Source organism: Phodopus roborovskii, unplaced genomic scaffold, assembly GCF_943737965.1.
Source record: "Phodopus roborovskii unplaced genomic scaffold, PHOROB, whole genome shotgun sequence".
NCBI classification, from domain to species: domain Eukaryota; kingdom Metazoa; phylum Chordata; class Mammalia; order Rodentia; family Cricetidae; genus Phodopus; species Phodopus roborovskii.
This window is the reverse complement of record NW_026126408.1, coordinates 17,523,725-17,549,128: the sequence shown is the minus strand read 5'-3', so window position 1 is coordinate 17,549,128 and position 25,404 is coordinate 17,523,725. Positions and strand designations below refer to the sequence as shown.

Genomic DNA, 25,404 nt, shown 5'->3' with positions numbered 1-25,404 from the left:
GGAAGCCAATTCTTAAAACACAACATCAAGAAATAATTTCAGGACTAAATAGTAATTCAGTCACAACTGATTGAGTACTAAAGGAGGCACTGGTCAAATTAAGATACGGTTTCAGCTATACTCAACCATACAGGAGATACTTAACCTTTCAGCATGGTTTTACTTTCCTCACTCATAGGCCCAAGACTACATGAATTGTGAAGTATTCCCCCCCTGCATACAGCTCCACTATTGTGCTGAAGCAAAAGTACTCAGAGCATCTCCCATTTGACTCTCTAGCTTTTCTCACTGCTTGAGGGACAGAGGTCCATGGTCCTATTTAGTTCCTTCATAAGTTGTGAAGAAAAGCAATACATTCATGGGAGGAAAAAGGGGAGCTCTGTTGTGAATGGTAGGTCAGCAAAGAAGTACTTAGGCTTAGTGGGTACAGGTATGGGTACCCATGCACCCATGTGACATAACCGGCATGGGGACTCAGGGTCTGCTAAGTGCTAGCCACACTCCTGAAGGGTTTTCCCACAAGTTAATAAAAGGTAAGAGTTCAAGGAGTTTTAAAGAATACGGAGGCAACTTTACCAATCACACATTAATGTCAGTATGTCCTTAGCTACATGGAAAGAGCAGGAAATTATCTACCCACCATGTAACTGACAAATGCTAGACCCAGGAGCATCATGTAGCAGAACAACTCATACTTCCAAAATGCCAAGACACCCATCAAATCCCATTAGTAAATTCAATAAGCCTTACCTTGACAAAATGTGTTGTTAACCCTCTTATATCCTTGTAGGCATTCCATCATTTGAGTATATCCATGATAGGCTGTAAGTGGGGGGGGGGGGGGAAATCCTCCATTACATGTGTAGCTTAAAATCTGCTGGTACCATTATGACATTAGTAGACTTATCATTTACAAACTATGGATACCAATAATGAACTTTAAAAGTGATTTCACCTCATGCTTGTTTTCAGTATAGTTCCTATTTTGCAACAGTTGTAGTCCTAGAAAGTTGCCAACAAATCTTTATTGTGTTAACTGAATCATAAGACTGTTTTGTATTATTTTCCAATTAGTGATTAAATATTCCTATCATAAGATACATTCCTCTACAGTCATTAATTTCAGAGAACTGGGGGTTAAAAGGGGAAATGCTGGCGTGTGGAAGTTGCTCCATTCATCCCTTGGCCTCATGTCAAGCATCATCCCATATAATGAAGACACTGACACGGATGCCTACAGAAACTGGGACCTCAGCTATGAGTTCCTCAAAGACAAAAATGATCATATTCAACAGTCTCTTCAAGGCACAGAGCCAGGTCAGATGATCTCTCAAAGTTTTCTTCTTCTTAGGATTCAATGTTAATTTTCTCCTAAAACTGTATGATATGAAGGCAAGAGACTTGTTCACACTAAGCACATTGCAAACAGATGACAGACTAGTTAATGAAATCGTTTACAGATTTAAAATTAAGCTTTTTTATAGCAAAAAAAATTATCACCAAATGAAAGGTTTTGTATGTTGCTAAACAAAAACTTCATTAGCTAAAAGTCATTTGAAAGTTGAAGTTTAAACTATTTTGAGTGAAAAAAGGAATAAAAAACAAAAAAACAAAACAAGGGCATGGAACCCGAAACTATCATGTATAGCAGCCAAGGAAAGTCTCTCTTCCAACATGAATATGATTTAGAGAGTAGTACCAACCAAGGGAAGAACAGTTTTTAAGAAAACGTGACCTTGACTGTGCTTCTCAGTGGTGAGTCACTTTAGACAGCACAAGCAGATTAAATGCCAAGCTCTTAACATTGGATTCATTCATCATCCCCACTGCCCTAAAACCAAAGCAATTTCTTCAATTCATGTATTAATTGAGCCAACCTATCAACTTATTTTCATCAACATTTGGTTAAAAGAACAAGTTTGTCCTTTCCTGTTCTGTTCAAGTGAAATCACCATCAAGACTGAACTGTGAAGCTAACAATACCATATAAAGCAACAAATTCTTTCCAAGATGATGCAATGCCAGATACCAATGACTGGAGGTTAGGAATGGCCTTAGGAATTAAAGGGGGAGAGATGATATGAAACCCTTTACCTTCAACCCCTAACTAACCTCTGTCACTCTTGGCTCCTTTGGAATTTAGAAAACAGAAGAAATAGAAATAGCTAAGATTTGGAGAAAAGACACAAAGAAGCAAGTAAATGGGAAAAGAAAGCAAGGAGGAAGATGTAAAAAGCATTAAGACACAGAAACTTAGACCAAAAGCCAAGTAGAGGACCTCCTCTCACCCTCGTGCTTAGACTTAACAGTGGGAAGCATGTCATCACATTATTCCATAAACTCACATGGCCATTGAAGGGTGCATGGCTCCCAAAACAGATGGCAATGTGCTTTCAACAATTTAGATGCACATTGCTGGTTAATGGCTCATCAGAATCAATAGTAAATGACAGCAGTGGCAGTCAAGTTCATATCACCCCAACTCTAAACACCATAACCTTTACATAATCCCAAATAGATTCCAGAGATCCTTCATTTAGAAAACTATGATAATTTATATAATAAGTGTTCAAGTAGGGTGGTGTGTGGAGGGGGCCATCATTCTACCAACTACATAGAAATCATTATTCAGTCATCCTGAAAAATCTATTCCCTCACTACAATAGCTCATGTGATTTTGTTTCCTCTTTAATGAAGAATTAACTTTAACAAGCAGAAATTTGTATAAATGAGTCTTCTAAGAAACATTAGTAGTGTCAACAAATTTAATCAAGTCAACTTCAGGTATTCAGAGAAACTAAATGTCAGAAATGAGGAGTCCAAATTAAAAAAAAAAAGAAGAAAAAGAAAAAAGTGTTTACAACATATTACTATGCTGGGAGAATAATATAAAAGAGGTAGAAAGTCTGAACCACCAGATTTTAGGCTAAATTTTTATGCTAAACAAAGGTTTAAAAGGCAAGTGAGGGGCTGGAGTGATAGTTCAGTAGTTAAGAACACTTGTTGCTCTTACAGAAGTACTGTAAGGACTCAGTTCCCAGCATCTACATGGTGACTCACACCATCCATAACTCCACTTCCAAGAGATCTCACACTCTCTTCTGAACTCTGTGGTTACAAGGCCCAAATGGGGTACACAAATGTGCATGCAAGGAAAATCCTCATAAAATAAATAAATCCTAAAAAGTGTTAAAGACAAGTGAAACTATTAATCCAATCAACTATTACTTAATATGAATAAATAAAAATCATCTGGTTGAAGCAAATGAGATGTCCCTTTTAAAATACAGAGAGAGGGGAACAATTATAAAAGTCTTTTTTAAAATGTCAGTAGGAGGGCTGTAGGAATAGCTCAGCCATTAAAGGCTAGGCTCAAAACCAAAAATATAAGAAATGTCAGCAGGAGTTAATGCTGCATTCAAAAACTAAAGCTACAATCTGTTGCAGAGAAGAGGGGAATGGAATGGTATAAACCTAGATTTACTCAAAGAACAGTTCTGCAGAACACTCTAAGGGCAAACCACAGCATGTTGATATTGCAGCCACTGAAAATGGGGGCAATATAACAGGAGTGTTAGGAACAGGGAGGCAAAATACTAGGCTTCATAATTCCACATTTCTTTTTCACAAATCAATAACCAGTCAATGCCTCATCTGATCTTCTTTTCATAAAGGAGGAGATCTGTAGCAGAATAAAATCTGTGGCCTATGATGTGGATAGACACAAATTTTCCATTTAAGGACTCTAACCTAATAAATAATAACTGTACTGACTTTTTTAAAAAATAAGGTTTGAAACACTTGTTCACCATCTTAGAAGCCATCCATTTCCTACTCCCCAAGGCCAGAAGGGTTGACTTTGCTCAACAGTTCTTCACAGTTGCCCACACATAAGAAATTAAACTGTAGAAGGCAACTGATAACTGAGCATATTTTAAAAAGAACTGATATGATAATTTTAATAGTCTCAGAATGTTTCTAGAAATGCTGGTTGTAGCACTATGTTCTGGAATACAGCCAGGGATTTCTTTGAAGGTCTAAGGGACTCATCATTAAGAGCCATAGTACGAAAAGAGGTATGCTCCATTAACCAGTAAAGAAACAATGACATGTCACTTACATGGCTTCTTGGGGCATTTCTGGCATTTGTTAAAGCCCCAGGAGGTCCCCACTGTCCCACAGCAGTCCTCTTGCTTTGAAAGGCCAGGGAGCGCTTTGCCACACTGCAAGGAGGTGTGAAATGGGAGGTTAACTGAGTACAGACTGCTCAGCCCCAAGCTGGGGTACTTCCCAGTCACTTTATAAACAGTTCCCTTGATACCATGCAATTACAGAGGAAAAGAACGGCTATAAAACTTAGAGACCAAATACTAGGGCAGAGCCAATACAACACATAAGGGAATGAGCACATTTCCATATATGAACTCCTCCTTTGCATTTGTAAAATCTTATGAATATCTGAAGCAGCAGCACAGGTCCATGTACAAGGCATATGGATTTTCCCACTTGTCTGGATTTTCCCTAACTGTGCCCTGTCCCCTCACCTGGGGAGTATATGTTCACTTTTGGGTCTCCCCACAATAATGCCTTGCCCAACATGTTCCTTCGTTGGCTTGTTCTTTCATTGTTCCTTTGCTCTGGATTTATTAAGCACTTATAATACTGGGAAACAAAGATGGACATAGGCACTAGATTGAGATGGGCAGCCCTAAAACTGTAATATGAGCTGTGAAGTCAACAAGGGAGAAATCACAGAACCTGAGGAGGACCAAGAAGGGGCAATCTAAGAGATGACCACAGGCTGACCACAGATCAGTTCTGCAGACACTAATGCTCGAGGGAGATCAGTCAAACTGGGAAGGGGCTGGTAATTTTAATCAAGACCAGCAGTCAGAATGGATACCCCTAGAACTACAGTTCCATATTTTCAAATATTAAGGTCAGGTGAGACTCCTAGTCAACCATAGGAGATCAGGTGATCCTGAGGCAGTGGACTGAAGTTACTCAGAACTACCTGAAAATCGGTCCTGTCCTGCATGATCACTCAAGGACCAGATGGCAATGAGACTGACTTGATGCTCACTCCCTGGCTGCACAGGATAAGCTCACACCTTTGTCTTGTGTACAAACATGGAGAATCTAAGGGGCTCCTCTGCTTTGCCAAAGAAAAATCCTCAGATGATTTCCAGAGTCATCTTTTCTAAAGAAATCTGGTTGCATAACTCTTCTGACTAATGACCTCCAGCAACAATATCTGCTGTTATCCCCAGGCAGGATAAAGAAGTCCCTCTGGTACCACTTTAGGCTACATCTTGTTGCCTTCCACCTCTGAACATCTATTTAGGCTTGGCAAAGGACCTTTTCTGATTGAACAACTCAGATCAGTTTGAATGCGCTCTCTCTCTTCTCTCTCTCTCTCTCTCTCTCTCTCTCTCTCTCTCTCTCTCTCTCTCTCTCTCTGTGTGTGTGTGTGTGTGTGTGTGTGTGTGTGTGTGTGGTTCTGTGGTGTTCTCCTATTTTTTCTTTCCTCCAACTTTGTTTCTACTGAGAATCAGCACTGGCTACTCCTCAATTCATGATTCAATTTCTTTACTTCAAACATGATGCTGCACAGGTCCACTGCTACCAATTTCAGTCCAGTGCTTGTGTCTCATCTTTATATCCCCAAACAGGACACATTTCAAATGCTCAATAATGGCAAGTGGAGCAATTACTGTGGGAAACCCCATCAGAGGTTAGCCTACATGCCCCAGGGCAGGGGGCTATGCACAATGAGGGAAAGTGAAAGTGAATGGTGATCTCAACAAGAAGAACAAGATCTGGCAGGCCTCCATGGACAATGTTTCCGTCCTGCTGAGTGTCCAGGCATGCCTCATTCTGACTGAGGCTCTGAGTAACTACCTACATCACTCATAAAGCAAAACCACATCAGAGAAGTCTAGCTAGGAATAACAGCATGGTGTTGATGTCTTTAGGTTTTTATGATTTTAATAATTTGAAAAGTATTATATGCTTTCCAAAAGCAGCTTGTGATAGTGGTTAAAACAGTAACTGAGACACTCTAGAAGCCTGGGTATACATTCTGCTCATGGACTCCATACACACACACAGTTAGATGAATTTTCTTATCGATTACATGGAATATGTAATAGCACGTTTCTACATGCTCATGAGCTTGAAAGGTAAAATCCATGTTCAATACTGAGTACTATGTCTGACATGTAAGTGTTAAGTAAGCTATTACTTTTACCACTATCATTTATCATCATCATCTGAAAGTTTCTTATTCCAGATGTCCCACACCAGATCCAAATTGTCAGATTCTTCAGGGAGCAAAGGGCATATGAATGGATTGGAGTGGACTGTGAGTGTTCTGTGAAACAAGCTGGGCAGTCTAACTGTCCATTTAAAAGTATCATAAACAACCAGAAATGCATTTCTAGGACAAAATTGACTTCCCTGGAATAAAAGATAGCCCTGAAGACATTTCGAGTTGGTCTATTTTTGAGAATACCACTTATGTATGTATGTATGTATGTATGCAAATGTGCCTAAGGGAGGTGAACGAGGCCGAGGTCACTACATCCATGACACCTGATAGTTACTCTGCAGATAGGAAGAGACAAGCATGCTTTTCTTGAAAGAAAGCAACCCAGTTGGTGGAATGGACATTGCTTGTGTGACTGTTATAAACCAATGCAACAATAGGGAAGCCTATGTGTAGGTAGCTGTGTGGACTACATGTTGAATGGGAATGCTCCAATCCCAGATCTGGATCTTCACCAGGTCCAAGACAGAAAGCACAAGCATGCAGGTGTGTGTGCACAGACCCACATGCACATGTGCATGCAAGTGCATGTGTGCACACACACACACACCTCACACCACACATAAAAGAAGATAAAGAATCAAGGTGAAGACAAACTACCTGAATCAGGATAGTTGCCCAAGTCCTCAAGCCTAACCACAGACAATTTAAATAAAGATTAGGAGCAGGAAAGGAAAGGGGACAATACCTCAGGTATAAAACAAGGAACAAATAAAAACACAGAGGTCTCCATTGCAGAAACCTGGCTACCAACATCTGCTTAACATTCTCTTCCAGTTTCATAAATTGGTTGGGCTTGTTTGAGACACCAACCACTTTCCACATAGCTCATTCTCTGGGCCCTTCTCTTAATCAGGCGAAGCACTCAACACTTGCCGATTTTATATGCTCAAAATGTTAGTAGCAGTTAAAATCCAATTTTCACCTTGGATTCCTAGAATGTTTTATTTGGTAGGGCAAAAATAAATCATTTCCCTCTACTGGGCCTCCAAAAAGGTACAAGGTTTTCATTACATGATCCAAGCTGCTTTATCCCATGGTTTTATTTTTGCAGGTCTACAGCCAAAGGCAGCACAAGCAATCAAATTGGTGGAATGAATGGGGTGCATAGGTGGTACCATAGCACTGTGTGTCTGGAAATTGGGTCTACACAGCGTAGGAATGAGCTATGAGGGATGAAGTACAAGTTTTCTATCAGTCTCATCAACTATTTAAAAATAAAGAAACTTCAGGCTTTAGCAAAAAGTGTGACGTGAAAGATCTCTGTAGTCACACTCAAAGCTTTTACCCAAGAGAATACCAGATACCATCAGTCTTATCTGAGTGTAGTCAGAAGTACCCAGAGGAGGCAAAAAGTTAGGCCAACAGATGTCTCTCCCACACCAAAGGGCCACAATAGGAAGAATAACACAGAATAGAATGAAGTTGGATGCTCTGCTCTAAGACTGGGAAGTTAGACTTCTCAACAAGATGAACTCACATGGGCATAGACTCCCCTAGCAACATTCACATGCAGACATCTAGGTGATTTTTACAAATGAAAACACAAGTAGACTTTCTCCCATGGAGTTAATCAACCCATTCTCAAAGGAAGATCGTCAAACATTTCCGAACCCATCTTATATAATGTGTACTCTAACAAGTCAAATAGCAAGGTGCTCTAACTCCCATATTCTTCAGTGCTAGTAAAGGGACACTAACCCCATATGTTTGCTAGGATCCAACTAGGGCAGGGCAAGCATAATATTCAGGCAACCAGATCAGTCCTATGAAGATCAGCTGAAGAATGGAGCACTAATCAACCTACATGTGGATATGATGGCAATGTGGAGATTTATTAAACAAGCCTATTGCATTCCAGAAGTTATCAGCAGTATTGAAGACAAAAACACACTAGAAAAGAGGATTCATCTCACAATGTAGATGATCTTTCCACTGTAAATGTACCTACCTAATGGGAGATAGTGACCTCTCTAGTGAGAGTAGAGCCTGATGGATCATCTCTCAGGAATGCTCAAGATGCAAAGTGATGACCTCTGTGTGGTTTCTTGCAGGCTTAAGATTCTGAGGTCAGTATGTACTGCTAGGTTACATAACTCCATTTAGAAAATACAGACTACTAAAAGATAGAGCCAAGTTCAAGGACTTCTGTTATTATAATAGGGCCAAGTCTGGGCTGATCTGCTCCTAACCCTCTCCTTTGTCTGCTTCTACTTCCTTATCTCTAGAATCTTCACAGAGTCTAAACCTCTGTTCATTAGACTTAGGAAAAGAAGACAAAAGAGGAAAAAACCAACAGCTCCACTTAACCTTGATTTATAAAAAAAAAAAAAAAAAAAAAAAAAAAAAAGGAGTGGCAAAAATAAGCTTTAGACTCTTCTTCTCCACCTCTGTTAATGGAAGCTGTACTTCAGAAGATCGGGTCTTCATATAATCCATGGGTTAGAGAGACCCTTCATTAGCACTGAAGGTTCTGGAAGTTTCTGGGGAGTTAGAGCATGCTGTTATTTGGCTTGGTAGAGATTTTAGAGTATATTTCACAATGCAAACTAATTATGAGAAATGGTATAAAGGCTTTTAATTATGTAACTAATTATCAATAATCAACTGATTATGGTAAATGTACTTAAACCCTTTTTACCTGCTTGAGAATATGCCTCTTCAGATTTTAACCTCAGTTTAGAGGTAAAAGCACAAAACTTTGCAATTAAAGTTAAATTGTGATCATGGTTCCCTTTAGATCCTCACAAATCAAAATTAAAATCTCACTATTAGAGTTGCTTGAAGGGTGCATGGTAACTGGGAAAACCTGTTATAGACATTAGAACATGGCTTATGACATTTCATAGTACAACTGATACTCATTACAAGGGTTTTTGCTTCACTGTGTCAGGTCCTGGAGAAGGAAAGCCTAGTAGTCAAGAAAAGAGATGAGTTCTAATTGAAAACCATTAGACCCCAGTCAACACCCCAGCTCTCTTACTAGGATTGGGGTATTTCACAGATCATCCTTTCTCAAACAGTAGTGAGAGTAAATGATGAATGACTAAGCAGGTGTGGGATCTAGCCCTGTGGAATATCCTACTTTATACTTGGGTAAGCAGAGTCTCATTCACCTGCTCCTTTGCATGGGTAAAATTATAACCATACTTAAAGGGCCTGTCATCGTATAGGCTCTGTGAAGATTTCTGTTAAAACTGCTCAGATATTTCACTATAAGAAGGGTCATCCCAGGAAGACAGTACAATGCCAAAGGACCTACTGTTTAGTCTCACTAGTTGAGACATTTAAAAATGTCTATACTGAAACCTTCGAAATCATCCTTATCACATATATGTAACTCATTTTGTTATCAAGAACTATTCTATAATGAACTATGAATACTTCAAGCTAGAATAAAGGGCATCTTCTCCCAAAGAAACATGGCACTAAGCCAATGGAACAAATAAACTTAAAATGTTAAAGCAATACAGAGTTTTAAAAATACTCCCAGGAGTTCACTGAGGGAAACTAATGGGGGGAAAGGAAATAGAAGTCTGATCCATTGTAACACTTGCAAAAGTACATAGGTCTAAGTTCAGGCAAGTGCTGAAATGAGGAAGTTACTGCTGGGGACAGACTCCAGAGGGACACAACAGCTTTCCCAATGCAGACGGCCAACATTAACTATGAGCAGAGAGGGTAAGGAAGCATGGAGGAAGGCAACTTGGCATGAAGGAACAAAGGGAGGGTACAGAGAGGTGGAGAACAGGATGGTGCTAAGTCATGGAGAATTTTCCAAATTTGGGGTTGAACTTCTAGTTGGATCTAAAAATCAACCATGAAACAAGAAAGTAGCCACACTAGTCCTTTTATAAAGTCAGTCGAGTTTTGCATTGCTTAAAAAAAACTTACATATTTTAAGGAGCAGTTGATACAGGGATATTGATGGCTAATCAACAGAAAGAGAATAAGGGCCCTTACAAAGGTACAGTATGGGGTCTGGAAGATGGCTTAGTGGAGAAATCACTAAGGGCTCCAGAATTTGAATCTCCTTAATCCATGTAAATGCCAGGCAGGAATAGTATCCCACTGTGATCCCAACAGTGGGATCTGAGGCAGACAAAGGCCATCCCCAGTACAAGTTGGCTTTCTAAAGTTGCAAGAATTGGTGGGCTTCAGGTTCTCAATAAATATGGTAGAGAATGATGGATAAAAACACCGGATGTTAACTCCAGACTTTGGCATGTAATTCAAACTACGTACATGCACACACACCACATACTCATAAACATAAGCATTAAAAAGGGAAAGTGTAGTATTCTGCATCTGATAATCAGAAATGTAAAAATGATCAATCACGGTACAATATATCATTCAAGGGAAATGGAGAAAAATTTGTTTTTAAGATAAACACATTCAGGAATATTCAAAGAAACAAAAAAGAATAAATCTGGATTAAAGGCCCTTTCATTATACCTCTTGGAAAAAGGGGAAGTTTAAACTTAGCAAATGATTTCCTTCACACAACAAATGCTATTCAGTCACAATCTAAGGCAGTGGCTCTCAACCTTCCTAATGCTGTGACCCTTTAACAGTTCTTCATGCTGCGGTGTCTCCCAACCACAAAATTATTTTTGTTGCTACTTCATAATTGTAATTTTATTACTGTTAGGAATTGTAATGTAAATGTTTTGGAGACAGAGGTTTTCCAAAGTTGCTGCAACCCACTGGCTGAGAACCACTGATCTAGGAAATCACAACACCAAATGAAACCCCTAGACTTCTACCTAACTACCCATTTGAGCTCATTTTCAAAGGTAAACTGACCATTATTTAAAGCCTTGTGGGTGTGGTGTGTGTGTCTACATGTGTGTGCATGCTCATATGTATTCCTGTATGAGACTATACACCCCATGAAGAGACAGTGTAAGAGGGTAGAATAAAAAAAAAAAAAAAAAAAAAAAAAGAAAGAAAGGAAGGAAGGAAGAAAAAACAAGGAACCAGGAAGCCTCAGTGTTGGTCCCTACCTGCCATAAACTCAGTAGAATCTAGACACAAAATGAATTAACTCTATGAATGTCAATCTCTTAATAAGATTGCAAAAACAACCAAACTAATACACAATTAATGTACTTAAATTTAATGATTTTTATGAAGGCCACAGTACAGAACTGAGGCTGTGTAGGAATAATGGTCAAAAGTTTTAGTCTGTCACAGTCACCCAATAAAGACCAGTGTTCCTTAAATGTCCCCTGCCTACTAGCCTGACTAACTGGAGCCCATGACCCCATAGCTTTCTAACTATCCTCAAAGAATGACTAGGACCCATGTCATCAGTGATAACTATAATATATTTCCAGCCCTCTCTTTCCAACTCATACATACAAAAATGCATCCACCTACCTAAAATTAGGTATGGTTCTTAAATGTTTCCTGCCTGATTATAAAGGATAGTGACAACAGTCATTTTATTACTGTTAAATTCTCAGAGGTATGCATAACACTCATAGAGCTGTAGATTTTGCAGGTATGGAGCCTGCATGCAAAGCCACATGATGGCCCATTCACTCACATGATACAGCTGTATCCTCCAAAAGCCCTCTGTCCCAGCACCGTCCTCACTTACACTCACATTCAAAAGCATGCTGCTTGAACATACTGGCCCAGACCCTTCAGCGAGCAGAAGCACCACCCTCACTACTGTGACGCTAGTTGAAGGATAGAAGTCATATTTCATAAGAATCTTTCACATCTCTCCACAAAATCAAGAATAAAGTCCTTTATGGAAAACTCTGATTGTACATAAGAGACTGAATTAATCTAATCCCTTGACCAAGGTCTTCACTGCTATGACATTAGCAACCTTTCACAGAAATGTCTCTCCTTCAGTGAAGTAACTCCTGTCCAACTTTCATGCAAAATGGCTCAAACCAAACTGGAAAGCCTTACCAAGAGTTCTTCCACATCTCTGCACTAAATCCTTAAATATATTTATTTTTATGTGCCAGTGCTAAATGTACCAAATATTTGAACAGCTATTAATGCAACAAGAGCAACATATTTGATAAGCTGGTTCTGAGAGTCTGTCTTCCTAATGAAGAATTCTGTACCATGGCTCACTGGCAGGGCAACAGGCATTGTCCCATAAAAAGAATGGGAAAATGCTTAAATGCTTCCAGATTTTCTAAAGGAACTTGTAAAAAAAAAAAATGCTTTGGCTTGAGCAGAACATTCTTCATGGGCAATTTTTTTTTTTTTAGTCCACTCAGATTTCTTTTATTAGAGTAATTAATACAATGTTAGGCATTTGAAGTATCTGATATATGCATAATCCTTTTACAAAGTGTCTGCTGTGACTAGGGCATTAACAGCTGGAAATGTATCCACACTGATTTCTGACAGTATATTTGCTTTAAGCCTGCTGAAGCCAAACCATGGACTTCAAGGAACTTCAGACAACTACTTTAGTTTATGAAATGGTATTTTAAAAGAAATACATTGGTTTTTAATGTCAATGTACTAAGGGGAAAGTATTCTTAAGGTCCTGACATATGATTCTCCTTTGTATCTTTCCTAAAGAAATCATCAAATCCAGCTGTCTACATTCTCCACCTCTGAGATTTCAGAATTTTGACAGACAAGTCTTCCAGGTTGTGGATCTGTGTATTACTGGTCTTCCTGAATAATAAAGAATAAATAAGTTCTATCATGACTCTATTCTCACATAATTCCCACTATGCTTTCTTCTGAAGAAAAGCAACAGAACAGGCCATCAAATGCAGTACTAGAGAGCAAAGAAGTCAAATTTATTTCATTTATATTATTAATTTTAATTTCTATAAAATATTAGATTCATTATGACATTTTCATACAGGTACATCCTGTTAAATTTATTTGAAATTCTATTGCCAAACAAAGAGCTTTGGTAGGTGAGAAAATAATGATGGGAATACAGAAATGCCTGCTGTTGCTATGACAACTAGATCACCTCCAGAATAAGTAAAGGTTTGTTTATTTCTTTAAGTATACTGGATACTTGTCTATATCAAGTTTCATTGTGTAGCAGTTCCTTTTCTGTCTCTATAGAGATGGTCAAAAGAACAAAGGCCATGTCAGGCCTCAAAGCACTATGCAAAAAATGCAGGTCTCCCATTTGGTTAAGGTTTTAGCGTTTCTATGTCCCACCCAAGTATACAGAACTTAAAACTACTAATTACCTGTGGCTTGGATGTAACTCGTGCAGAAAAACTGGAAGCCACAAATAAAAGCAACAGGTTCATTTACATGCCTGGGCACCGGAACTACACTTGTACTGTCCGCTACCCTTTCACTTAGACAGGAAAATTATTGCCCAGCAAATAGCCACTGGTTTCTGCACATATCCCAGCTACTAAACAGGCATGTCTGTCTGGCTGCCCTAACAAACTACCATAAACTAAGTGGCTTTGTGTACATGAACGTATGTGTAGAGGTTAGAAGTCAACCTTGGTATTGTAGCTTAGGCGGTTGTCCACCTTGTTTTGTGAGGCCTAAGATTAAGGTGCTAGCATGGTCAATTCCTGTCTTGTATTCAGGGGCTGTTTGGTTCTGTGTTCACATAATCTCTTGCTTATGAATCTGGAGGAAGGAAGAAGCATTCTGGTATCCTTTCTTCTAATGATACTAATTCCATCCTGTCATGGTCCCTTATGACTAGATTGATCTGCTCATATGTCCTATGTGCATCTGTTAATAGTGCCTAAGACTGAGAAAAATTTAAAAAAAAGAAAAAAGGGAAAGATGTCAAAAGTATCACAGCAAAAGAAGATAGGACTCAGATGTCCCAGGAGAATTCTCAGTCCAAAGTGTGATGAAATGGGGCTAGAGATGTAGCAAGCTTGCTAAAATGGAATAATAGCTCTAGACTTGGACCGGATGAATCAGCACACATTAGTCCCAACTTCTCTGGGCCTCCAATTTCACATAGCTTAGATGGGAGGCACAAATACATACTTTCCCTTTCTGTTACATTGTTTCAAAGGTCAAGGATGGCCATGACTTTGAACATTCTCCATCATCTATCAATTTTATGAAAATAGCTTGCCTCAAAGCCACAGAATGTGAAGACTGTGTTCTTAACTGTTTTAAGCTTGCCCATTCTAAATAAGTCCTCTGCAAAATGGTTATCCTGGAGACACTGGGGCCTTGTTTGAAATAACTGGAGCTCCTCAATTCACATTTTAGAAAGAGAATTCTCTTCAGAACTTAGGATATATTTAAAACACTCTCGGTGATGGCAAATCCTTGAAACCAGAGTTGACTTGTCCATTCTAAACTTTCAGACTCCTTGAGGAAGTAAGAAGATGACCACCAAGGACAAATTCTTACTCAGTTCTGGAAAGCTTCTTCTTCAGTTCAGGCAACTCATAACTATACAATAGCAGGGTTGGAGAGACAGCTCACTCAGTGGTTAAGAGTACATACTGCTCTTGTAGAGGAACTGAATGCAGATCCGAACACCCATGTCAGGGCATTCACAACCATCTGGAACTCCAGCTTTCATAGATCTGTTCGCTTCTAGCCTTTGAGATTACCTGGACTCATGTATCTCTCCCACACACGTATACACATAATTAAAATTAAAATAAACGTGAGAAAAAACAATGCAATGGCAGTATCACAAGGGAAATTATACAGCCTCTGGAGGTGAACTTATAAACGCAAACACTCCGCTTGCCTATAAATATTTTTTATACGTAAATGGAGGCAGAAGAAGGTGAAGGTAGAAGGGGAAGAAAAATGCAACACTATTGTCATATCAGGAATGGTGTGGGACAGATATGAACAAATCTTACATTTCTCTGTCCAGAGACCTACAAGACTGACCCCAACTAACAATTTGAGCAACAGTGGAAAGGCTACCATAAATGCTCTTCCCTGATAATGAGATCAACAACTAACTTATCCACCATCATGGAGCCCTCATCTAGTAGCTGATGGAAACAGAAGCAAACACCCACAACTAAACGCTGAGCCAAACTAGAATCCAGATGCAGAGAGGGAGGACAAGACCAGGCTACAGAAACACATAGAGACAGCTGATCTGAACAAGGAGGAGCTAATGGACCCCCAGACTGATAGCTGGGAATCCAGCATGGGACTGACTCACACTCCTGAACATGGGTCTCAGTTAGAAGGCCTGAGCAGTCTAAGGGAGCTCTGACAGTGGAACCAGGATGTATTCCTGATGCATAAAAGGACTTTGGGGGCACATCCCCCATGAAGGGATACTCCGCTAATCTAGAGACAGGAAAGAAGTCCTAGTCCCTACTCCAAATGACTTGACAGATTTAGATGACCCCTCCTGGAGGACATCATCCTACATGTGGAGTGGGGGGGGGGATGGGAGGGGAGGGTGGTCGGGGGGCATGAGAGGGTGGGAGAGAGGGGAAGAGGGAGGGGGAACTGGGATCGATATGTAAAATAAAAATAAAAAATAAATTAATATAAAAAACTTATTTCTCAGGATACCTCATAAAATTGTTGCAAACTGTTCACTCCTACTAACCCAGATGATTCTACTTCAGTTTAGTAAATATTAAATCCACCCGATGGAATGAGGACATGAAGTGACTTTAGCGCCTAGAAATTCCAGCAGTAATTCTTTAAACATTCTTGTAGCTTGTCGAGTCTGAAACTCCATCAAGACATGCTATGTTCTCTTCAAACTCCCTTCAACACACTCATAACTTTGCCAGTATCAGAAGTGGCTTATCAAAAGCCCCAAACTCTGTTTCAATGTCTGTTCCTGTGGGAAAACCAGGAGTCTAGTAATTGATAGGTTTATGGTTTTGGTGTGCCCTAAAGATAAAATATGGAAGCTTGATATTCCATGTCATGGCAAAAGTATTTTCATGGCCAATAAAATGGGGGGGGGGATGGCTAAAATCTGGAAAGAGTCAGGGAAACCCAGTGATGCATCACAGACTTGCTTCTGGATGGAACAAGTCCAGGAGAATGAAGATTTGAGGTTGACAAACTTGTGACACTTACAGAGCATTTGCCTAGGTGAAGACTAGACAATGGGCTACAGGAAGTACCATGTCTGGATCCCACACATTCTGTGAAGACTACTACCCCAGTTCTGAGAATCTATATTTAGCTCTCCCAATATCTGAGCTCCACATTCCTCATCCCAGTAAAACTAGCAGTTCTCCCCTTCTGGCAGAAACCTGGCGACAAGAAAGTTCTCTGTTCTCTCTCCCATGTGGTATCCCCACCCCCACTCCCTGGCTTCAGATCCTATCCCTTGTGTTTCGAAGATCTTTCTCCACTCCAGGCAAGAGAGTCCCTTATAGGCTCTCAGGCAGAAACTGCTGGAACAAGGCCAGTGAACATTTAAGACCTCCAGTACCTATCACTGAGACATGCACACTACCATCAGCAAAATCTTCTGATACTGACAGCCATGTTAGAGCCACTAGAGACACAGACTCACTAACACTCAATTAAGTGTTTCTTGGACAAGGGAGCACTTGAGAAGGACACTGAAGAAAAATGCAGATGGCATAGGAAGTGGCTAGTGTTGATGACTTATTCCTCCAGAAGGAGGCCAAACCTCAATAAATGTGATCAGCATACCTGGACTGAGAGCTGTGTTCATAAAGACAGACAACTGGGAAAGCCAGCTCTGCCTTCCCAAACCTCTAGTAAGAAGACCTCTAAAAGACCCAAGCTCACATCACCTGTGCAAGCCAGCCCTAAAGACACAGGTGTCAGTCAACAGAAAGGGAAATGAAGGTCAGACCTTTACTTCCACCTTCTGCTGAGCCAGGCAGTGAACGCTGTTGTCCCCAGAGCACTGGTGAGTATGAAGGTCAAGGTTTTATCATCATGTATTCTTTAAAAAAGAAGTTTTATTTTATTTATGTATCTATTGGACAGGGGGTAGTATCTGCATGTGCCAAAGCATGTATGAGGTGGACAGAGAAAAACTTGTGGGAGTCTGTTCTCTCCTTCCACCATATGAGTCCCTGGGGTTGAACTCAGGTCATCAGGCTCATCAGCAGGTATCTTTACTTACCAAATCATCTCACCAGCCCCATATTTATTCTTCAATCACCCAATCTGTTTTGGTAGTTTCTGGACACCATTTAGGGAAATAACCAATGTGAAAGTGCTAAAATAATGCCAGCATGGGACAAAGCTAGAATTTCCATTTTAACTCTAGGCTCACTCCATTAATATATAGAGTCAGTCTATAATATGTAGACATTAAAGAGTAGCTTTCTAAACAAAATTTAGTGTTCTAGCTCTGTTAACTGAGAAACAACTTATTTTCCCATCACTGAGAAACTAGTTTGAAAGTCTACAATTCATCTTCCTCCCTCCCTCCCTTCCTTCTTTCCTCCCTTTCTCCCCTCTTTCTCCCTCCCATATACTTCCCCAATTTCTCATTAGTTTCTGTGAGGGCCTAAATGTAAAATGTCCCTCAGAGTCTTGCATTTTTGAATATCTGGTCCCCATTCGATAGGGCTACCTGGGGAAGTTGTGGCAGTTTTGGCCTTGGGGTATAACTAGCAGACTAGATCACTAGTACCAAATGTGAAGGTCACATCTCAGCCTGGGCTTGTGTTGATACCACTTTCTGCTTTCACATTCTCAGAGAGGTGGGACAGTCATGCCACAAGCTCACAATACCCAGGACTAAGCCAGGTCTAGTCACTCTGACTCCCCAAAACTGTGGGTGCTATTCCCTTAAAGTTAACTGTGAACCAAAGTAAACCATTCTATCATAGGTATATCTTTAGGGGGCAGGGTCTGGGGTCAGGTATCCTGGCATAGCAATGAAAAATGCAATGAATACAGAATCTATGCAAATAAAGCTACGAAGTTTTTCTTCACACTTTCTAACAAGTACATTGTACAATTAGGATATTCTCCATTTCCAGTTCATGCTTTCCTGTTAATTTCTCATAGTGCCTATTGTTGTTTCAAACAAAAGCAGAGGGGTCCTACATTCCCTTCTACAATGCAAGTATACATGCATATTTTAGCACTGAACTTTGACCTCCAGGGTGTTGCACAAGGCAGACCTATCTCCAATTACTGGTTTTCTCCATTGGTCCATTCTGTTTCCATCATTCCTGTCCATTGAGAACCACTGAAATGGTGTCTGGCACCTCTAAGAGACTACTAACAGTTCTTGTGTCACTTAAAATCAGTTTTGCCTCAGGACTTATTATTTATATGATGGATAAGTAATGAAATCAGTTTTTCTTCCAAAGACTTTGGTGTTTCATATCATGTATTACTCCCTCCTTCTCTGTACAATCTACAGATTATACACCTTCATCTTCAAGTCTGTGGCTTATGATATTATTTTTTAATCTTTGTGGAAGTTTTTACATGATCCACTGTGTCCATTTCTTTAACTCTTCATAGCTGCAATCCTATGAACATGGATTCATGTGGTATTTTACCCTCTTTATCTATGTTAGAATGCTATAAAAATGTTCTGTTTATATCTACTTAGGGTTTTCCAGTGTTTCTGCACTTCATAGTTAATTTGGCTGTTTATATGTGGAATTTTCTGCTCTTTCAGCATTTGCAACATGAAGGTCTTGAGACATTTTGCTTTGCTTTCTCTGTAATGACTGTGTCTAATTACAGTCCATGTTACCGCATTCAACAAAGAGACCATGATCACATGATTGTGTAACCTGGCAATGACAAGGCCAGCATGGAAGCTGGACCCTGAGCTCTATTGTGATTCTAAACACTTCACAATTTGGGACTTTTCAAACTATCCAGTATCACTGGGTCTCTGCAAAAGTCTGGTTTTCAACAACCGGTCAATCAGTAAAACCCAATTCAAATAATCACAATTGCAGATGCCATGTAAGATCCGAACTTACATCACTTCTAAGGGAACCAATTTGAAACAAAAGTCACCCTACATAATGAAAAGGGTGTGTAGATTTAACATCCCTGAAAGGCAGTGATGGACCCTAACAGGGACTTCCTGAAACTGGGCCTCTCCTCAGAGATGAAAACTGGAATGGAAACCTTCAAGTTTCAAACTCATGAAAACAGGTTTCTCTGCAAAGACTTGGAAACTGTAATCACAGAAGCTATAATTCTAACTCAGTCACAGAGTGAACAGACTTGCAAATGTTTTCAAACATATATGGTGTGCACAATTTACTACAAGTAACACAGACCCTTAAGTTAGCCAAGACTATGACTTGCCAATTCAGGAAGTCTACCCTCAAAGCCACTTTACATCTTCTCTGTTTCTACTCTTTAAGTGATTTCTGTGGTGCCTCCTGATCCTAACATAAGAAAATATTTTATACCATGAAAAATTAAATAACACTTTCTACAAAAGTCAAAATGAAAAAATAAAGGGGGTAGTAGGTTTTTCTCTCCATCTTGGCACTCTCTACAAAGGTGAAAATCACTACAGAAATTTCTAGTGCAAGCGTTATTTAGATCTCTCTCATTTTTATGACAACATCCAAAGAAATATCCTCCACTGTCAAAAACATACTACCAGGAGATGTATTTGCTGATCACTGAACTGTCTCCATTAATCCCTTCACATTCCACTGATAAATCCCCATGCTCTGACCCATAGTCAAGAATACATCACTCTTAATACAAATCAAGGTGGGATTTATCCTTCAAGGTCCAGCCAGCTACCTTCCTTCAATTCCCTCCTCCAGTGGGTCAGCTACTGGATGACAATGAGCATTGGCCTGCCTTCAAAGTAAAAAAAAAAAGCTCAGAAGAGTTTGGCATGCCACACTCATTTTCTCCATAACATTCTACAACCAAATCTTGCTGATGTATCCACTACACTGCTTATCTTTATCTCCAACTCTCCTTTTGTTGACCCTTGACCATTCACATTTGATACAAGGTCAACTTCTAATGTTTGGCAGCCTCATACCCAGCACCAATCAAATGATAAATTTGGCAAATATATTTTTCTAAATTTTATTCAAAGCATTAAAGTTGCATTTTTCAAGTTTAGTTTGAACATATGTTAAGTCAAGGAAAATTCAGTAGTTTCCCTTTCTTCTCATAAGAAATTTTCTAACATGCTAGACTAATATGATGATAATGTGTAAGTTGAATTCCCAGAGTCAAAAGCTTCTGACATTGTTCCACATCTTTGTATTTCATACATTATGAAAAAAAACTGCATACACTATGATACTTCACTCTTAAAACTTTTATCACTCAACTCACAAAGAATAAGAACACTCTCCTGCATAAACCCAACATTATCATCACACCTATATAGTAATGATTCCAAAGTATCATCATTTTAGTTTTTCCATTTGTTTCTGAAACACTTCTCATCTGGCTTTTTTCTTTTTTTAACCCTAATTTTGGTTCAGCAAGATGACTCAGCAGGTAAAGGGACTTTCATCTGATACCTTGGGTTAGATACCTGAAACTCACATGATAGAAAGAGAGAACTAACACCTCCAAGTTGTCATCTGGCCTCTACACATGTTGTGGTATGTGTATGTTCTCCTACCACCATGCACATTAAAAAAATTAAAATTATTAAGAAAAGTAACTTAACCCCCATCTACTGTATGTCTTCTGTGCCTCTTTCTAGAAAAATCATCCTATTTTTGTTTTCATGGTATGATTATTAAAAAAAAAAGGCAATGTTTCCCTACATTATGGAACAATTTTTTTGTACTTACATGATAATTTTAGCTTTTCTCTTTACCCTCAGTATTCCCCACACTCTTAGGTTTAGTTGTGAAGGTTTAATTAGGGTCATATTGGACATCTTTGGAAGAATACACATACCCCATGTAGTTATATCACCCTTAACAATGCTGAACTTTGTTCTTGGTAAAGGGGCTTCAAGACATGTTGACCTTACTCCCAGCCATTTCTATTCCAATATGCCCCAGGTTTAAGATCTTTAAAAATATATGCACCAAAGTCTGTCAGGAATCCCAGACCATTTGCTTCTCTGGCCTCTTTAGACTCTTTTCTTCAACTATTTCTTAAAATCTTCTCCTCTCTGTTGAATCCCCTGTAAGTTTCATAATCCATTGCTCATTTTTCCCCTAACATTTATATAGATCTGAAATTTTGTGCTAGGAAACTTCCATGGACTTATAGTGCATGTTGAGTTTATGGCCAACTACTAGAACATACCACAGAAATATGAACTATTTCTGACAAGCTCATCTGGTATATTATCTCTTATAGCAACATACAGACTCAAGTGCTTATTGATACCCATGTATGTTAACTCTCAATAGCTACAACTACTGAGCATGTCCAATGAGCAAGGTGAAAGTGTGGTAGAGTTGGGTTTTCTCCCTGACTCCGTTCATTTAAAATCCACCTATACCTGTCTGTGTCTGTGTTTCCAACATCTTAACAGGATACACCTATACACTATTTATTATTTTCAAATAATTCTATGGTTCATCTGAACTGCCCTAGTTAATTAGGCAATCTTCACTTTCCAACAGAGTGTCTCACAAGCAGGAAGACAAATACATGCAAGGAATATCTGATGAAATAGGTCTTATTTTGAAGCTATGTGTCAGTGAATACACATGCAAAATGAATTAAGAATTGAGATCACTGTCTGGACCATTGAGCCGAAAGTCAGAACAGGATCCAGATAAGGCAAGAGTATCTCACTGGGCTTGAATTATTTAGGTAACTCCATCAATCACCCAATTCACTTCAATTGGATTGTCCAGCTTAGGCTTATAAGTAATTTGTTTTCATCTTTGCTAGTTAGCATCATCTGTCTGATATTATAGCAGAATAACAAGTTTGTTATATTTCATTTTAAAAGCCTTTTTATCATCCATGTTCCAGCTAGGAAACTGGGGAGAAAGGTACTGGGCACATAGTTTTAAAAGGATCTGTTTTTTCCTTTCTCCATGACCAATATAAGCTGGAATGACTAAACAATGCAAATGACACCAAATTCAACTTCTATCTCCAAGCTTCATCTGGGGCAAAACTATGACATGTATAAAATTCATCTTCAGCCACATTGCTTCTATCTGTACCCTTTATTTCAGAGATTAATTTAAATGGATGGTGTTTCTTCTCTCCAAAGCATTTGCTAATGCTGGACTTCAGTGGAAAAATGAAATGTTATTTCAAGTGTGCTGTTGTAAGTCAGCTGTTTTTTCACTGTGTCAAGAGGCCTGAGAAAACAACTTCTGAGAGGACAGATGCATTTTGTCTCATGGCTGCAGAGGTGGCAGTATATGGTAGGTTGGTTCCATGCTTCTGGGCCTGTGGCGAGGGGGTACGTTATGGTCATCAACCTGATGACCTACCTCTTCCAACAATGCTGCACCTTCTATAGTTCTACCCACTCCCAATATTCTACTCAGATTTTAACCTATCCATGCATTAAACCATTGGTTATGCCTGAACCCACAAAAACACACATGGAATAGTGCTATACTAGTGTCTTATGCATCTTTTACTTGAACAATCAGGATTCATTATCACATGCCCAGAAGTAGGTACTTCCAGTATCCATGGGCAGATAAAAGTTACGTTTGGAAGTCTGAGTTTTCCTATCTTTGAGAAGCTACACAACATAAGCATTAGCAACCAGAAAATCTGGCAACTTTCAAAAGTTTGACTCTATCAATATCCTCTAAGCTAATATTTTCATAGTTTTGTGACACTTACGAAATGTGGTTTACATTAATTATCCTGTTTAATCTTAACATAACTCATAAGCACCATATTCTTGCCTCCAGTTTATAGATAAGGAAGTTGGTTCTCTGCCACTAAGAGTTGGGCCCTGGCTCTGAACAAGATCTGTTAATTCCCCACAGTGCCTTTCCATTCTGCATGCTGTAACTCCATTCATATCCACAAACTAACTTTCAGTTCTAGAAGGGTGGTGATAATACTACAGTAACTTAGTATCTAAAGGGGGGTTGAAGGTTTCTTAAGCAGTAACAATTGGTTCTATAAGCCTAAAGCATTTCTCCTTTTCTTTCTTAACTCCCACCTTCCCACACACTATTTTTGGAATGAAGAACACATCTTTCTTACTCTATCTGCAGGGCATTTAACATAACCAGAAGGCAGCCAGAGGATCACAGAACAAAGGGCATCATTATTATATAGCCTGAAACAACAGAGCCAAGTGGCTGGGGAACCAGAGGTCCGTGATGTTGAGACAGAGTGAGAAGGCACATTGAAGGATTGCGTGGAGGAAAGGGAAAGGGGAAAATAATATATTTTAATTAAAATGCACTTCAATTAAAAATCCAGGTTGCCTTCAATGGAAGATTCAATGGAAGAATTTGAAAGGAAATGGACTTTCAATTTATGATATAGGCTAAAGTTACAATAACTCCAGTGACATTTAAAATTCACACTAATTTATTCATTGCAATCTTAATTACAAATTAAAAGAAAACAAAAGATGATAGTAATTATTATTACATAATAGATTCAAAATTCAACTCTATTTACTAACATCTAAATTATCAAAACACTACAAAAGTATTTTCAAACATTTTTGTATAAACAAGGTAGCTCCTCTAACACATCTTATGGCTAGCATGCTTTGCACTTGCACACAGATCACACACACACACTCACACACATACACACACACACACACACAAACAAGTGACCATAAAACCCCAGCAACACTTCCAGAAGTTCACTACTTAAAGTTATTCCATACATCATGAATCAGCAAGACCTTTATCTGTAAAGGGTCACAAAATAAATAGGTTTTGTAGACCACATGAACTCACTGAATATGCTGCTGCTCCTGCATAAGACCAGCAAAGATGAAAAGTAAATGAATGAGCAGGGCTATGTTTCAGTAAAACTTTTATTTGTAAATTCACCATAGCTTACCAGTCTATCCTAGAGAAATTTGTTTGTACCAGATCTGGTTTCTTAATAGGACAATGCTCCACCTAGAAACATTATCAAGATTGCCTGAAACATACTGCTCACCTGTGACCCAATGGTTTCCTGGAAGCATCGTCCAAGCTGTGTCTTAGCAGCCACGGGATACACGTGTGGGATGAGCTGCTGGTGGGAGTAGGTGGAATGCACTGTCTGTGTCTTCTGGATGGGAGGGCCTTGGTAAGAGACTTGCGGCTGGCCTGGCTGGGCTGCTTTCACCTTCTGGCCCATTGGGCCATCGATTCTGGAAACCTGGTGTATCTGGACAGAAGCCTCAGGAGGATGCTTCACATGGATATTGACTATGTTGGGGGGGAATTTCACTACAAAAATCAGGAGGACAATTTGTTAAATATAAATACTTACTGGGAAACACTGGGTTTTTAAAACATGAAATGGATTTTACACAAACACCTACAAATAGACTCCACATAGGATAACATATACAACGTATCTCTTTTGTGACACAGACATCAAAATTCTTGAGAATTTTGTACTCAAAGTGACAAATTTGTGCATTTTTTAAAAAGCTAAACTGTGGACTGGAAGATGGTTTAGCTGGTAAAGGTGTCTACCACCAAGTCTGATGACTTGAGTTTGCTTCCCAGATACAAGATGGTAGAAGAAGAAAACTAACTCCACAAGTTGTCCTCTACACATGCACTATGGCTCTCTCTCTCTCTCTCTCTTTCTCTCTCTCTCTCTCTCTCTCTCTCTCACACACACACACACACACACACACACACTCAAATATATAATAAAAATTTTAAAGAAAACTGTGATTATGCAAACATTACAGTAACAACACTGATGTATTAAGAAACAAAAAAAAATTGGAGCTGGAGAGAATGGCTGGGTAATTAAGAGCACTGGCTAATCTTCCAGAGGGCCTGGGTTCAATTTCCAGCACCCACATGGCAGCTCATAACTGTCTATACTCCAGTTCCAGGGAGTACAGACATACATGCAGACATACATACATGCAGGCTAAATGCCGATGCTTATTAAAAAAATAAAAATAAAAAATTTTTAAAAAGAAAAATATTATTTTAACCAGGATCATAAAATTATAAATTCATGATGCTTTCACAATAAGGCCTGTACACCTTACTAAGTGATAATTTCTGAGAAGAAATTAGGTACTTTTGTCTATTTCA

General features: G+C 39.2%; 1 protein-coding gene across 5 annotated transcripts in view; it reads right to left on the bottom strand.

Moving 5' to 3' along the window:
* Ltbp1 (latent transforming growth factor beta binding protein 1) overlaps nucleotides 1-25,404 on the bottom strand; it is a 385,515-nt gene that overhangs the window by 142,058 nt on the left and 218,053 nt on the right. For all 5 annotated transcript variants that reach the window (XM_051181870.1, XM_051181869.1, XM_051181868.1 and 2 more), the window contains 3 exons: nucleotides 24,296-24,570; nucleotides 4,121-4,223; nucleotides 751-822 (listed from right to left, as the gene is read on the bottom strand). In XM_051181870.1, the coding sequence (XP_051037827.1) occupies nucleotides 751-822; nucleotides 4,121-4,223; nucleotides 24,296-24,570 (450 nt within the window). The remainder of the gene's footprint in view (nucleotides 1-750; nucleotides 823-4,120; nucleotides 4,224-24,295; nucleotides 24,571-25,404) is intronic.